The following is a 16,856-nucleotide window of genomic DNA, read 5'->3' on the forward strand; positions in this document are numbered from 1 at the left end:
TCCTTTTATGTGGATTGAGGGTTACAGGGAGGAAGAGTTCAGCAACACCTCCCTGCCTACCACACATCCCTCAACCCACCCACTATTTGACTGTGTTTGGTGCAACCAGCAGGTATTAAAAACGACTCAGTCCTATATCGTGTCCCTTACAGCACAATACTGTGCATGTTTACTTTGAAGTAAGTCCCCTGTGCCCAAAGAAGCTTACCATCTAGTAAATGTGTTTAGAATTGCAGTTTTGGAGTTAGACCCATGTCTTGGCATTAAATGTTGAAAATCAAGTATGTGGAATCTCAGGTCTGGGGGCCAAGTGCAGCCCACAAGCCCTGCTTTGCACCCTCCTGGCTGATCCCCCCCCCCCCCAGATTGAATGTGTTGAATGTGTCCTTGAACTCTGACAGTACTTCTCATTTTCCTGGATGGAGGACAGAGATGGATGTGTGAGTGTGTGAAGAAACTAGACTATTGTACAAAGCTACAATTCATATTTACAGTGGTGCCTCGCAAGACGAAATTAATTCGTTCCGCGAGTTTTTTCGTCTAGCGAATTTTTCGTCTTGCGAAGCACGGTGTCGGAAAAGTTTTGGAAAAGCTTCAAAAATCACCAAAAACCTCAAAAAAGGCTACCACACCGCGTTCTATGAGTTGCTCCTTGAAGTCAAGTCGCAACTGTATTAACGGTGTTAAGAAAAAGGAAACAAACTTGCAAGACGTTTTCGTCTTGCGAAGCAAGCCCATAAGGAAACTCGTCTTGCGAAGCAGCTCAAAAACCGCAAAACCCTTTCGTCTAGCGAGTTTTTCGTCTTGCGAGGCATTTGTCTTGCGGGGCACCACTGTATTGCTCTGCTCACTTTTGCCCTCTGGCCCTGTCTACCATTTTGTCCACAAGGGAGTGCTGAACATCTTCACCATGTTCTGCTTTCCATCATTCATTCCCTCTCCTCAGCTGATTTTCCCCTACCCAGAGTTATTTCTGGCCTTGAAACCTAACTGGGAGACTCTACTACTGTGTTTTGATGCCACCTCCAATCTAAAACAGGTCTGGCTTCGTAATGTGGAGTCTGACCCTTGCACACTTGGTTCACCTTCCCTTTTGTGTGCCATGACAAAAAAAAATTTTTTTTACAACAAAAAAGACTAATAATAATAATAATAATAATAAAATTTTATTTATACCCCGCTCTTCCCAGTTCAAAAACTGGGCTCAGGGCAGCTAACAACAAATTTAAAACTCTTAATTATAAAAGCATAAAATACAGTATAAAAACATGAATAACTATAAAATTCAAAAATCAATTTAGGGGAAATAAGCATTAGATAATCCCCAGGGCTAGCTGGCTGAATTAGTCCTATTGGGCCAGCAAGGAGACCAGGCGAGAATTAGCTGTGGGGTCTCAGAGCGGGTGATCTTCATAAAGGGGGAGGGGAAGGGAAGGGAAGGGAAAGGACAGGACATAGAAGAGCAGGCTGAGTTCAAATTAAAGGCCAGGCGGAATAGCTCTGTCTTACAGGCCCAACGGAAGGAGGTTAAATCCTGAAGGGCCCTAGTCTCATGGGACAGAGCATTCCACCAGGTCGGAGCCATCACTGAAAAGGCCCTGGCCCTGGTGGAGGATAGTCTGACTTCCTTAGGGCCCGGGACCTCTAAACTATGGTTGTTCATGGACCTTAAGGTCCTCTGCGGGGCATACCAGAAGAGGCAGTCCCATAGATACGGGACTTGTTAGAAAATGTTGCTGTGTACCCCAACTCCAGTGAGGTGTGCTCCTGCTCAGGACTCCGTAGGTAGCCTGGAATGGGAACCTTGTTGCAGTGTGCAGAGCTATGCAGGCTCGTTGGGGAGGTGGATTTCCAATGCAGTCTTCCCACCCCCTGTAGGCTTTTGCTGTTCCATTGGATGAGATAGTAGGTGCCATGAAGATTCCCCTGCCTGAGACCCTGGAAAGCCAAAGAAGACAATACTAAGTATGATAAACAAATAATCTGACCTGGTATAAGGCAGCTCCCTATGTTCCTGTAGTGCCACAGGAGTCAGGGTTGGCACTTCCACCCCGGAGCCTAAGTTTTTTATAGAGTAGAAACATACAGTAAAGTAGAGTAAGCAAGGCTTCTTTTTTCCTCTGGCCTCTGCAGGGAAGGTTCCCCCCACCCCTCAAATTCATATAAGGCCAGTGCTAGGGAGAAAGTTGTCCTCCCTGTCTGCCTGCCTGCCTGCCTGCCTGCCCACCTCTCCAAAGCAGGACCTGAGTTCAAATCCTATTGTCTTTCACCCAACGTAAAAAGACAAGACCTCATTTCTAGGAGTTCAGGGCAAGATAAGGCCAGCAGAAAAGAATCTGAATGATGCCAGTCCCAGTTGTGTTTTGGCTCTCATTGATTTGCACCAAAGTGCAGCTGCAACAGCCATAATAGGATTCGTTACACTTCTTCCACAGGTCTGCATTCAATGAAAGAAACTACCATCACCGCTCCCCCCCTTTTTTTTTTACAAAAGGACACAGACCACCTGTTATGTAGTGCAAGGTTTCCTTGTAACAGATGCACCTGACAATCTTGGTGTATGGATGCCCTATGTCCCACCTTTGGCGATACCCATTTCAGCATACATTGACACACCCTGACGGATTCGTTTGCCATATGTCACAATATACAATGTGAGTGGCAGCTTGCAAAGAAAACCTCTGTGCATGACTTTCCGCTGGAGATGCTCCTTCACTACCGAGTTTTAAATTGCTCTCTCCATACGTAGGCTGTGCACACGTTACTGGCTTAAAGTACAGCGAGGACATTCTTTTTCTCAATTCCGATTTAAGACATTTTACGAGGAAACACATAGAAACACAGTATTTAATAAGAAAGGACAGGGCAGATACAGATTGTGGCTAATGTGTGTACACCACTTCCTAAACTGGCAGCAGGAGTGCACTGGATTCAGAGTAAACAGGAGTGTGTATACAACCTAAACTACAGTGGTACCTTGGGTTACATACGCTTCAGGTTACATACGCTTCAGGTTACAGACTTCACTAACCCAGAAATAGTGCTTCAGGTTAAGAACTTTGCTTCAGGATAAGAACAGAAATTGTGCTCCGGTGGCGCGGCAGCAGCAGGAAGCCCCCTTAGCTAAAGTGGTGCTTCAGGTTAAGAACAGTTTCAGGTTAAGAACAGACCTTCGGAATGAATTAAGTACTTAACCCGAGGTACCACTGTATTGTATTTTGGCTCAAAGGAAACTTTGATCCATGCAGCTCCATGGAATCTAGCCCTGCAATACTTAATTTTAAAAATGAAAAGTCCTGGGGGCCCTAATCTTGCTGTAGCAACACGTCAAACCATTGGAGTGGGAAGGCCTTCCAACTAACCAAGATACAGAGTGGACTTGTATCTTACACCGGGGGTTACATTCCCTGCACAAGCAACCTTACTTTCTGGGGCTGGCGTGAGGTCTCATGGGGCCATCCGAGATCTTGCAATGGCCTCCAGAGCCTGGGAGAAAAGGTAAGCAAGGCGAAGAGCTTTCACACTCTTTCTGCCCTGATAAAACCAGATGTGGAAAGAGCTTTTAGGCTCTCTGCCTTTCATGCACTTAATTTGTGCCATTTCAACTGGCCAGGCACCAAGTGCATAAAGTTGGAGACTTCAACTCCCTTGACATCTGTTGGATCTCAAACTCAATAATGTAAGGTTCATTCAATTCTTCAATTGTCTTGCAGTCTGCCCTACCACCTTATCCTGCTGAACTGTGTAGATCAGGTAGCTGCAAGCCATCAAATCTCACCTAATCAAGCAATGCCCATGAGCACTTGAACCACCACAAAGAGATGCTCAGTGATGCTTAAGGCACTGGTCCTGTGTGAGAACACTTAACTTGGGAATCGCTGGGCCCCTAAGACTTACATCTGAGCAAACCTGCCTAGTTCTGGGTTGGGCTGAGTTGGGAAAGGTTCAGCCAAGGGCAACCAAAATGATCTATGAGATGGAGAGAGTCCCTTAAGGAAGAAGAGTTGGTGTCCCATCTTTCGTTAGCCCAAAAATGGAAAATGACCGAGGTCCCAACCAAAGAAGAATGGCAACTTAAACTATGGAAATATGCGCAGCTTGCAGATCTAACTTATAAAATAAGAGCACAAGAACATTCATTTAAAGAAGGTTGGAAAATGTTTATTGAATATATGGGGGGAATTTGTGTACACTTGAAAACGTTGGCAGCATTAGGATAAATTCAGCAGTGTAAATAAGTTTTGATGGAAGTAATAATGGAATACTGAATGGTTTAGTGTATATAAAATATACAGCGATTTATGCTATACAAAATGAACCATGGAAAGAGAAGAAGAGAAGTCATTGATTGAGGTTGTTTAAAGGTATATTCTCAACTGTAAAACAAAAAATTTAAGAAAAAATTATATTTTTAAAAAAGGAAGAAGGGTTGCAGAGTTTGGGACTTTTCAGTTAAGAAAAAAGGCATGCAAGAAGTGACATGATAGATGTTTATAAAACTATGCATGGCACAGAAAAAATGGGCCAGGAAACAGGTTTCTCCCTCCTTCATAGCACTAGAACTTGTGGACGTCCAATGAAGCTGAAAAGAGGCTTAGACAAATTAATGGAGGAGAGGGCTATCAATGCAATGCTGTATCTCCACAGCTGGAGGTAGAAATACTTCCCAATGCATTGCTGGAAACCATGGGAGGGTTTGTGCTCTGGTTGGCCACTGTGAGAATCGGCCATGTGCCGGATCCAGCAGCATAGGAGCCAACTCCTAGGGGCCCAGGTCCCTTCAGCTCTCCAGTAAAATATTTGAGGAGGCCGGCCCCCTCCAAAGTTGATGGCCATTGCCATTCAAATTGTGTGTGCGCGCCGCCATGTCATGTGATCAATTATTGGGACGGAGCTTACCTGGGCTCCCCAATATTTTATCCCAGTTGGCACCCCTGACCAGCAGGCTACTCTTGTGAAAACGTGTGGTGGTGGAGGAGGAAATGGGTGTTTTGCACATGTTCAGAGGCACCCTCCAATCTCTACGGGTGAGAGAACCAGGGCAGACTGAGCCATGGGGAGAAGTGAATTCCCGATCGGCTCGCCTCCCGTCCCTGGAGAATTCACCCGAAGCAGCTCCCCGCTCGTCGGTTGGCCGCGGCGCCAATGCCTGGCGAAAGGGCGCACTTTGGCGCGTGGGCTCCGCGCGGCGGCCTCGGCGGCGGCTGGGTCTAATCCCAGAGGGGAGAGGAGGGGAGAGGGCTGGGCTGGGCTCCCTTGTTGCCAGGCTGGAGCGTGCCAAGGCGAAGGCGCCACCTCTGGCGCTCAATCGGCCGCCGGCCCGCCTCCCCTCGGCTCTCTCCTCCCCAGAGAGGCGGCCAGGCTCCCCTCGAAGGGCGGCTCAGATCGAGCCCAGCCAGCCGGCCGAGCAAGTGCCATGCAAAGCCGCGGCGGCAGGCAGGCCTGCGGCAGCCTGTGCCCCAACAGGGTGCAGGATCTGGCCGAGCGGCTGGGCAAAAAGCCGGGCAGTAAAGCAGAGAGAAAGGTGCGTTGCTGGAAGGAGAAGGCGAGGCTGCGAAGCCCGACCGACCAGCCTCTCGCCATCTGCTCTTGGCAGAAATAAACGCCGGGGAAACCTGTCTCCCTGCCTGCAGCAGCCGTTCTGCGGCGGGAGACAGCGTCGCCCAGCGGTTAGAGCAAGCGCATTTCCCCAGCCCCCGGCCAGGAAAAAAGGCAATTCCAATATGCAACCATCGCTAGAAGATGGGGACTAATAGCCGGGAAAGGAGTGTCTCTGAGCACGTGCAGAGCTCTCTGCATGCAGAACAACCAGTTGCCATCTGAAGTTAGGTGAAGGTGTTTCTACTGCAAAGGGCACAATTTTCAGGGAAAACTAAGCCCCGGCACCTTTTGTTTTAGATGCCCTGTCCACATAAGGTTGCCCTTACAACGCACTCCTAAGTACCGGTACTTTTACCCAGTAGTAAGGATTCAAAGGGTTATTCCGACCTAGCCCTCTGCATGTTTACTCGGAAGTAAGTCCCCAGTGGCGCTTCACTTTCTCTAAAGTAAATGTGCCCAGAAGAGAAACACTGAAACCTTAATGCTGTTGTTTGTGATTGTTTGCCGGCAGGTGCCACGGAATAGCAACCTCAGATGCAACCCAATAGCCATTTATAACGACCCACCTCCGGATTCTGTAGATCTAGGTGAGTGCGTTTTTTTTTAAAAAAGCCAATTTAACTACCCTCTTTCGTATCGCAGTTCGTGGTGTAATGCAGGGGAAACGCAAGAGAACACTGCTCGGAACTTGCCTCTCTTCCAGCAGGGAAAATGCTGGGGCATCATAATAATTAATGTGGGGGGGGGGGAACCTTGTTCTGACACATGAATGAGGTGATAATAAGCATTTAATAATTGTGTCAGATTAGCAGAGGAAGTCAAGAGACGGGGGAAATAATCAGGCAGAGGCTGCCTACTTCTTTCCTTTTATTTGATGGCATATCGGCTTAATGCTAGTCAGTAACTCTTCTGTGCAAGGTTGTTTGCATTTTGAATTAAAAGCTAAAGATTTGTGTTTCAGCTGACTGTGGGTGGTATTTCACCTGGTTTTCCGCAAAGTAGACTCACTGAAATGAATGGACATGACCCATTAATCCCAACAGTTCTTCTCGGAGTAAAAGTTAGTTGACTACCACCTATTCGCTCGGAAGTAAGCATCCAGGGTTCAATGGAAACTACCTGTCGGCTTGCAGTGACTATGATCCTAATAGATTAAACAGTATGCTTTGTACCCCTATTGTATGTGCGTGCGTACAGAGAAAGAGCTGTCTGCTTTTTTGAACTCTCTTGGGGGCGTGGCTAGGGGAGCCGCCCTAATGACCTCCTGCACTTTAGATTTTACAGCTACCGCAGGTGCCTTGCTTGAGAAGAGACCACTACTAAGGTTACTCCTTTAGCAATTTGTATTTCATAGAATCGTAGAACTGGAAGGGACCGCCAAAGGTCATCTAGTCCCAGGAATCGACACAACCAGAGGACTGGTTAATCTGGAATGAAATATTTCACACACACACAGGATTTGCGTTTCTATACTGACAAATCTAACATGATTTTCTTGCATTAAAAAAAAAAAAACTTCCCAGTCTCCTACCCTTTTAAATAAACACTGATCTGCCTCCCCCCCCCCCCCTTTAGCGTTGTCGACCATCGATTGGCAAGACTTAGCCGACTGCACGGGCGTCTTTCAGCAGGAAGTTTCTAGAGGCGCTGCAACAACCCAGCAGGTAGTTGACAACCGTCGCCCCCTCATCCTCTTTGGTCTTTATTGACACGCTTTCCAGACCTGGGCCCGAAGCAGACGTGATGCTGTTCACCCCATTATGCGTGATGACACCTCCCCTTTTAAAGTCGAGGTTGATCCGGATCGGGGCTATGATGGGGGAAAGAACTAGCAGCGCTGGCTCAAGACACTTTGCAAGGAGAAAATGCTCCCAGGCCCAATTCCACATGAAGAAGCCAACCGGTCTGGCAGTGGCACCATCTCTGATAGCGTCCTCTATCCCACACGGTGGCAGCAGGCCAGCCTGTATAGCACTACCCCCTGACCCGCCCCAGGCAGCGTGTGCCACCCTAAGGGTGCCCCTTCACAACAGTAGGGCACCAAACTTTCATGGTTCACATGACCAAAGGCGAACCTCCCTAGATTGCGCCTAAAGGGATTTATTTGGGCGCAAGTACCTCCCTTCCTGTATGGTTCATGGATGAAAGCACACTAGAATTAGGATCTTTTTTAAAAAGGAGAGAGAGAGAAGCGGGAAACCTCAGTTAACGGAAATGGCGCTGTTTATAGTGGGTCCGGGGTATAGTTGAAGCGCATTCGAATAACATGACTTGCCTCAAAGAATCCTGCGAACTGACGTTTTCCCTTCACAGAGCTACAGTTCCCTGTCAAACTACAGTTCCCAGGATTCTTTGGGATGGGGGGGACCAATGTGCGTTGAATGTGCTTTAAGTGTATCGTGTGGATCCGCAGTGCAGCTGCTTCCCTTGTTTTCCAGTGCTTTGCAATAAATACCGGTTGCAGCACAAGACCTGTCCGAGACATAAGCGCTGCCTTTCTTTGCAATGATGCTGCTACCTTTGGCAAGGGACGCTGACGAAGTCACTCCCGCTCCGCATCTTTTTTTTTTTTGTTTTTTTGTGATAGGCTAGGAAGTAACGTCCCTTGAGCACAGTTCTTTCCTTCTGAATAAAAGCGAGCATGATTGCGCGGTTGGGCAGTTTTATCTGGGAAGAAATCTGAGCCCCCCCCCCCCCAAGAAAATAGCCACCAGACTATGTAATGTTTCAAAGCACTTTGGATGCAGCCCACAAAAAGAGCAGAAGCTAGCTCATCTCTTTCAATGAATGAATCTTTATTTGCATCAGCCACCAGCCATAGCAATAAAACAAAATGCAGTATGTAGAGGATAAAGGTAAAAAGTTAAACTTTTGAAGATCGCAACCCAGAAACCGGTTAAATCTGCTTAAGGACCTTTTGCAAACCCAAATTGACTGTCGGTTTAAGCGGTTGATGGGTTCTTATACTGCTAGGAATCTCCTCCTCTTTGAACCTACGCAAGGGGCGTGGCTAGTACGTCCCACCTGAAAAATTATACAGTTCAGGGTTAATTTTCGCCCGGGACTAGCGGAATGCCCCGCTCAAATGAATCTGATTGGCTGGTGAGGCTAGCCAATGAGAGTGCGCTAAGAGACGTAAAGGGAAGCCCCGGTGGCGAAGCGTGAGGTTGGGTTTTCCAGCTTGTTTCTTACCCTGAACATTTTGGCAGGGATTGCTGCTCTCGCATCTCCTCCTTAGGCGCCGCTGCGTAGATAGCGCCTCTTGCTTTCTCCTTTTGCCATGGCAGTGCAAGCTTGCCGGCTCCACTGTTCAGCATGGCCAGTGGATTTTCAGGTGCGTTTTATTAAGTGCGTACACTGAAACTTGCCGAAGAATGAGCAGCGAGCAGGAACTGAGAATCGAGAAGGGTTTTTCCCCCCTAACTGCCTCGTTCCTTTTGTATATTTCAGAGCCCGTGCTTGCAACCCGAGCCAGAGTTTGATTTCCAGGAGTTTCGCGATGCCGTGGATAACTTCATATCGGGCAAGTATACCGAGTCCAGTTTAAAACTGCGCCTGTCAAAGAGGAAAGGGCAGTCTTAGGACGAACGCTTAGTGTGAGGACACCTGGATTAAAAACCGGTTGAAACTTTCGGGTTTCTGCATCCTGCACGGGTCTATTCAGAAGTAAACAGTGTATTTATTGGGTTTTTTTGTCTTTTAAAAACACTTTTACCCAGTTAATCTGGGAATCCTTCTTGATTGATAAATATCTTTAAATCAGCTAAGGACTATAATCCTATTTAATTCACAAAATACTTTTGCTCATTGATTAGGCTAAGACTTAAACTAGGCATGATGAGAGATCTGTGACTGGATATGTTTTGCCCTCTAATGAAATAGCAAATTTAGGACACAGGAGAAAACTTAATTAGGAAAATGGTGAGAGAGGGAGGAGACTAAACTTCACTTTCTCAGTACCATGTTTCCAGTCAGATCTCACATAACCTTTTGCCTATTGGAAATTCAAAACAAATTAGCTGGAGATCAGATCTCTCAATGCCACAGCTAGTTTGATCCTCAATGTGGATTTGTGTTTAAAGCTTTTAAACCCCTAGGCTGTAAACCTATACATCTCCACCTTGAAGGAAACAAAGCTGAACACAATGGAACTTATTTCTCCCCCTGGCGTACCACCCATTATTCCACCATGCAGCACAAAACCTCAAGATAAAAACCTGGCGAACCAAAGGCTTATATCGCCTAATAGACTTTTATAAAAATAACAAACCCTTGTCAACACAAGAAATACAAGACAAACAATGGAACTTATTTCTAAGTAAATACGTGTCAAATTTCTGTTAGACAGCATTTTTAGGTATTTATTTAGAAAAGCATTTCTATACCATCTTATCATAAAATATAAGGATGGTATGTGGTGTTAAAACATAAAACACAATAAAAATTAAAATGCAGGCGATAATTAAGGTGACTGACTAATGAGATTTGCTTTAAAGCACAGGCGGGCAATCTTCAGCCTCCAATGAAAAAGGCTGCTCTTGTTTATTTCAAAAGGTTCAACTACGGTAGATGAGATGTTGGATAGCCATAATCAGAATCTGCCATGATTTGTATCAAAGTTAAAAGCAGCTGCAGGGAGTATGGAGACTGGTTTGGAACTGCAGCTTGTTCCCCGTCAAACCCCACCAAAGCTGCTATTTACTGTGGGAGGGAAGGACAGGTTAAGGGAAATAATTAAAGCCCTCAGCCCAGCACACCACTCTTCCATGCAAGGGTCCTAATTGGTCTTTCAAAAAGCAAAGCAGATCTTAAACTACTTCATGTTTTGTTTGCTGTTCATCTGAACTTCAAAGTCACAATTCATTGTGCCAAAAGCACCTTGTGTTTGACCTGTGCATGTCAAATAAGGAGTCAATCAGCTGTATCACTTGTTTCTTATTGGTCTCCCTAGACCCATCCTCTCTGATGCCACCTCTGCTGGACTGCGCTGATTTCCCTTTCCCTGTGGATGATGGAAGATCCTTCAGCCCTTGCTTTCGTCAGCCTGCAGAGGACGATTCTGCCTCTCAGATGAATGCAGAAAACATCTCTTCCACTGAGCAGTACTGGAAAGACTTAGCAAATCAGAACCAGAAAGCTCTAGGGGATGCACTTGTGGAAAACAACCAGGTATAAAAATAAAATGAATATGGGGAAAGAAAGTTACTCTGAAGCCAGCCTGACTGGTTTCTTTGCAGGAAGCCACTTAGGACAATGACATGGATTTAAGTTGGAACAGCACACTGAGATGAAACATACTTAAATGAAAGCAAGTTGCATTGGTTTCAGTGACACTTGTGTCTAAAGAAAAACCTGAATATGAATAGCTTAGTAAATGACTTGCAGACTGAGATGTCCATTTGCAATTCTTAAATTATTTTGGATTGGCCCTACCGCAGTGTTGCAAACTTACTTACGCTAGTAAATTTCATTTTACTCAATGGAGCGTCCTTTTGAGTAAAACACACAGTTGTGGAATTTGTTCACAGAAGGATCCAGGGTTTCCTTTAGCTTTCAATAAAATGTAAACAAATCCACAATCCATTATACCAAATGGAAGCAATGGTTGCTTTAATCACAGCTGTTCCCGGTAAAGTGGACTTCACATCACAGATTCAAATTCTATTGAACCCGGTAAGGTGTAAATTATGCATTCAAGGAGGCCAGTAGGAAAATGATTTTTCTGTTGACTTTGGCTGGGTTTTCCCCTCTGTAAAATTGCATTTTGCAGGACTTGCTAAGATTGTTGGAAATTATCACCTAAACATTCTACAGTTGTGGCTTTTGAGATGTACTTGCAAAGTTAAATGAGTGGGGTGCTGTATAAGAATGAGAGGAGCATATTGACAAAAAAATATACATTTAAACTTTCCTCTAAGGCAGTTCAGATCTGAATACAGCCCACTAGCCTTTAACAGTGGCCCACCAGAAGCCTGATCAAGAAACCTTTTGACATCTGCTTGCCAGTACACAAACATTCCCCAGCAGCATTCCCTAACCTGGTGGCCTCCAGATGTTTTGGACTGCAATCCCCATTAGCCCCAGCCAGCACGGCCAATGATCAGGGATGGTGGGAGTTGTAATGCAACTTCTGGAGGGCACTAGATTGGGAGAAGGCAGATCACTCTTTGTACTCCAGTGACTTTCAGAACTTCATCTCCTATTCCTCTCCCAACAGCTCCAAGTGACATTGACCCAAAAGCAGGAGGAAATTGCCTCCCTGAAGGAAAGAAATATCCAACTGAAGGAACTGGCCAGCCAAGCGAAGCAGCTTGCCTCTGTGCTGGATGTAAGTACTGGAATGTCTTTCTCAATTTGGCGTCTTTTTTGGCAGTTGTCCTTGCTGATCTGGATGTCCTGCTGATGTTGCATGGGGAGAATGGAACCTCTGTCTCTCCACTTGCCCAAGGGCACATTCATCTCCCCACAGGGTACCAAATAAGGTTCAGGAGCTGAACCCTGGTCATTCTATGGTGCTGTAAATCCCAGTGGGTAACTATGTCAGATCCACAATCCTATATCCTTCAGGAGTATGAGGGTTTTCAGCAATTTATTCTGTAGGGGGTGCTGTTGGTTTAAAGAACATTAGACTTGTTGATTTCCAACCCCCCCCCCCCCCCTTCCAGGTTGGCATACACTCATGCACTGAATGATTTAGAGTGCTTGATATCTTTGTTTCTTGGCAGAAGCTGATGATCCCACAGTGCAAAGACAGCACAGACCTCTCCCTTGCCAATGGCCCCAACAAGAGGAGCCTCAAGCAGGTGACCATCGCTGAGCAAGAGGAGGAGGAGATGGAAGTGAACGAAATTTTGCGGGAAATATCAGACAGATGCAATGCAGCCTTGCAGTCTGCTGATGACAAGAGAAGCCCAAAGCGCCCTCGGGGAGAGAACGAAACAATCCACATGTATGGTGCTTTCCAGGGCTTGCAGACATGCAGCAGCCACAGTTCCCTGGACCTCCGTGGCAGTGAACTTGAGGAAGGAGTGTCCTTCACGACAGCCATCAATGAGCATTGTAACATTAGGACGCTGGCCTTCCCCCAAGGCAATGCGTTTCTGGTCAGGACAGCCACTGGGGGTCACAAGTTTAGATGGGTTCCCAGGTGATGAAAGAAGGATGCAATCAGCCGACTACACTTGCCTCTCTTTCCAGTGACTTCCTGCCAAAGAACTGCTCATCTTCCTGCGTAGTGCTGCTTCCACCAAGGCATTTCAGGTGGGGTCTACTGCTGACAGCTGACTGATGTCAACCAGAGTTGCTAATATTTAGCTGGAAACAGACATCTGTTTAAAATAGACAAACACAGAGCACTCTCTCTCTACACCCCCCCTTTAAGTAAGCTGATGCCAAACTTCTTGTTACTAATCACATTTTCTGTTTTGGATTCCTGGCCCATGATTGCACTCCAGAGAGCCAGTGTGGTGGTGTGGTTAAGAGCAGTAGACTCGTAATCTGGTGAACCAGGTTCGCGTCCTCGCTCTTCCACATGCAGCTTCTGGGTGACCTTGGGCTAGTCACACTTCTGTGAAATTTCTCAGCCTCACTCACCTCACAGAGTGTTTGTTGTGGGGGAGGAAGGGAAAGGAGGTTGTTAGCCGCTTTGAGACGCCTTAGGGTACTGATAAAGCGGGATATCAAATCCAAACTCTTCTTCTTCTCCATAATTGGAAGCCATGTCCTGTAGACTTCTGTAACATATTCACCAATCCTTGCTTGATGACAGATGGGCCATCCAACCTCAGCGTAAAAACTTCCAGTTAAAGAGAGTCCACCACCTTCCAAGGGAGCCCATTCCACTGCCTTGCTGTCAGAAAGTTCTTCTAAAGCTTAGCTGGAATCTCCTTTCTTGTAACTTGAATCCATTGGCTCCAGAGGGTAGGACCTGACGAGAGGTGACTGTTTGATGAGAACTTGGAACAGACTCCCTTGGAAGGTGCTGAACTCTTTTTTATTGGAAGGCCATCTGTCATGGATGCTTTAGCTGAGATTCCTGCACTGCAGGGGGTTGGACTAGATGACCCTCAGGGCCCCTTCCTACTCTACAATTCTGTGATGATATTTTGATGAGAATTCTCTCCCCGCTGCCGCCTGACCATCTACTTGTTGGAAATCGATGGTTTAACAGGCGCTACCTTGTTTCCTTTTCAGTGTCCCAAAGCTACTTAGGAAGACTTAACGATTTTCACTGTCTTTGCCTAAAATACATTTCTAAGCAAGAGATAAAATAGTTGATTTAATGTAAAAAGATCTTCCTCTATTTTCAATGTTCAGGTGTGAGTGCCCTTACTTATATAGTCAAAACAATACCATCCATGCACAAGATGGAGATATCGGCAGGCTCTAGAGAACCCCAATGTCTGTAGAATGAAAAATGAGAATCATCCTATGCATGTTTAATCTACTCAGAAATGAGCCCCACTGAGCTCTATGGGACTTGCTTGTAGGAGTGTGTGTGTGTGTGTGTGTGTTTGGCAGGGTGGTGGTGGTTATAGCTTCAAGGTAAGCAACCATGCTGCAGAGGTTGTAGAAACCGGAAGAGAGCTAGGGTCCTTCCTCTTGCCCCCTCCCTTTCCCTCAGATGCCTACTGTGCCACAAATGGCTTGCTTTGGTGTGTATATATAGGCATGTAAGCAGAGATATCCCCCCCCTGTAAACTAGCCACATCGATAGACTTATTTGCAAGGCTGCTTGATGCCTAGCTCTGCTAGATGCTGCTTATAATGCACTCTAAGTCATCTTCTGTATGTGTATATATATATATATATATATATATGCTGTAATGGTTGGGAGAATGTTCTGCATGCACAATTTCCTTCTAAGTTAACACCACAACCAGAAGCATTGAAGTACACGACCCCCTCCTCCATTTTCTTAAAAAGGTCCCTTGAGTAGACCCAGCAGCCTATCTAAATTGGGGGGTAGGGTTTGAAGAAGCCAATTTATGATTTAGAAAGGGTGAGACTGCAGTGCTGCTATTGCTTTGAGGTATGCAGGTAGAGGGTTGGGTGTCCTCAGGGAAGTCTATGAAGGATCACCATACAAGAAGTTCTCTGGTGACTAGCAAAATTTGAAGGTTTTAATGGAGAAAACAGATGAGGGATCTTTTTCAGTCTTGGTTACTAATACAGTCCATTGAGACTTCTAAACAGTCATGATAAGTTCTGTGGATCCAGACTATATACTTATTATTATTACTGTTGTTATTGGAACAAATGCTCTTGGTTTAAGTGGCATCTGTACAAAATTTTGCTACCCACATTCTTTCAAACTTACCATTGAAAAATACTAAATCCAGGCATACCTTTTTGTGTGGAGCTAAGATGTTTGAATATAATTTTTATAATACCCAAAAGTTTACAAAACCAGGCTTTGTACACTGATATCTGTATAGTCTGCATTCCCACCCCCACCTAGAATTCCAGTGATGCTTTTGTGTCCATTATGGCTTTTGATTTCATTGTTTTTATTTCTGTGCAAGTGCTGGTGCTCATCTGAGCGAAAAGTGTAACTAGACTGGTGACCCACTGCCTCTATACTTCCTCAGCTTGATTTGAACCAGGAATGATAAATATTTCTGAGTGGTATTCAGCTAAGTTTTATTCAGAGCAGACCTATTGAGATTAATGCACCTAATTTAGGCCTCATCTGCTCTAAACATGTATAGCAGTATCATACCCCTTTAAATAGTCATGGCTTCCCACAAAGAATCATGGGAAGGGTAGGTTGTTTTCCATTTCTATTTTAATAAAAGGTTTTTATTTTCAACAAAATATAAACAGAACATTAAGTTCCCCCAGCTCCACCCCCGGAACAGAAGATTAGGGTGTCAGATTTTGCCATAAATCTGTGTGCACAAGTCAGTGGGTGCCAGTCTTCCGAGTGTTCATTCAAATATTTTATAAACAGGTACCATATGTCAGTAAAGTCGTTCACATTGGATTTGTTGTTCAGGATATGTAACCTTTTTGTCAGTTTTTCAGATAAGGCAATAGTCCACACATTCTGTCACATATCGTGTGATATGCAGGTGCCCAAGTCCTTTCTATAAGAAGTTGTGCCGCCACCAGGAGAAAAGAGATGAGTTCCTTATAAAGTAAATTGAGCTGTGTTAATAAACCCAGGCTTGGATAATGTTGTACAACTCTACGATTCTAGGCTGATTTGTAATGTTGCTCATTTCCACATGACCACCACAAATCAACTGCCTTATATCTTCTCCCACATGTTGGTGAAGTTGTTTTGTCTGTGCAACCAAATCTTAAAGGTCTTAAATACCCTCTATAAACCATGTAAAATCTCCGCTTTACATGGTTATTTTTATTACTGAAAACACTGCTGCAACACTCGTATAGCTGTGCCCTAGTATGAAATGGCTCCCACTCAGTTCACTTTGCTTAAATAAGTTGGGGCTATTTTCTTCGCTCGCACTCTTTCCCATGGTGTCATATTGGTCCTGCTTTTGCAGTTAGACTATACGGCTTGTGTTTGCTTCCAAGTCTAATCTATGGAGAAATAGCCAAAGTGGGAATATACAAACACAAACATGACCATTAGCTTGTATTAGGTATTGCCTTTAATGCTTTGTAGGAGGCTTGAGTGCAGCATTCTTCATAATGTTCTGTTACCCTTTGTTGGATTTGGCTCTTTTCCTTAAGCTGATCACAAGTCACTGGCATCTCACCGACTTTTATTTCACTATTTTCTCAGAAGTCTTTTTTTAAAATGAAGAAGCAGGACACGTTCGGCCAACCTCGAAGAAAAGGCTCAAACCATTTTGAGGTGACTTCATAACGTTAAAAGCAAGATCTCCCTTCATTTGTTCCACACATCAATTTAAACTTGGTCATGTGCCGCTGTTTACATTTTCAGTACGTTTTTAGCAGGTAGCTGAAGGCAGGGAAGTCAAGAAGTGTAGCAGTTTTCTGCAATACTGTAGTAGGTGTACCAAAAACAGCCATCAGCTGTCCCTCCTTGCACCAGACACCTGTTCAAACTCTTGTCAGCTAATGCCTACTTATTTGCAATATTTACTTCACACTCTCTTAAACAAAATCTTGGGGGGAAATCAGAAACTGTAATTTCCCTCAAGTTTATTCACACAGCTGGATCCATTTAAATAAATAATCAGCATTAACCTGGTGGCTTAGTTGTCATGAAGTTAGAAAATTTTTTTTAACCTTTAGTCAGGAGGTCACTAAATTAAAACCTC

General features: G+C 45.1%; 1 protein-coding gene across 1 annotated transcript; it reads left to right on the plus strand.

Moving 5' to 3' along the window:
• The first annotated feature begins 5,282 nt into the window (after nt 1-5,282).
• On the plus strand, nt 5,283-13,544 carry MCIDAS (multiciliate differentiation and DNA synthesis associated cell cycle protein). The gene is made up of 7 exons (XM_081213300.1): nt 5,283-5,524; nt 6,113-6,188; nt 7,177-7,265; nt 9,052-9,124; nt 10,553-10,770; nt 11,819-11,929; nt 12,327-13,544. The coding sequence occupies exons 1-7, from the start codon at nt 5,417-5,419 to the stop codon at nt 12,750-12,752; spliced, it is 1,101 nt and encodes a 366-aa protein (XP_081069426.1). The 5' UTR covers nt 5,283-5,416; the 3' UTR covers nt 12,753-13,544.
• Nucleotides 13,545-16,856: the final 3,312 nt, after the last annotated feature.

The sequence above is a fragment of the Podarcis bocagei genome (assembly GCF_964188305.1).
Source record: "Podarcis bocagei genome assembly, chromosome: 11".
Classification (NCBI taxonomy): domain Eukaryota; kingdom Metazoa; phylum Chordata; class Lepidosauria; order Squamata; family Lacertidae; genus Podarcis; species Podarcis bocagei.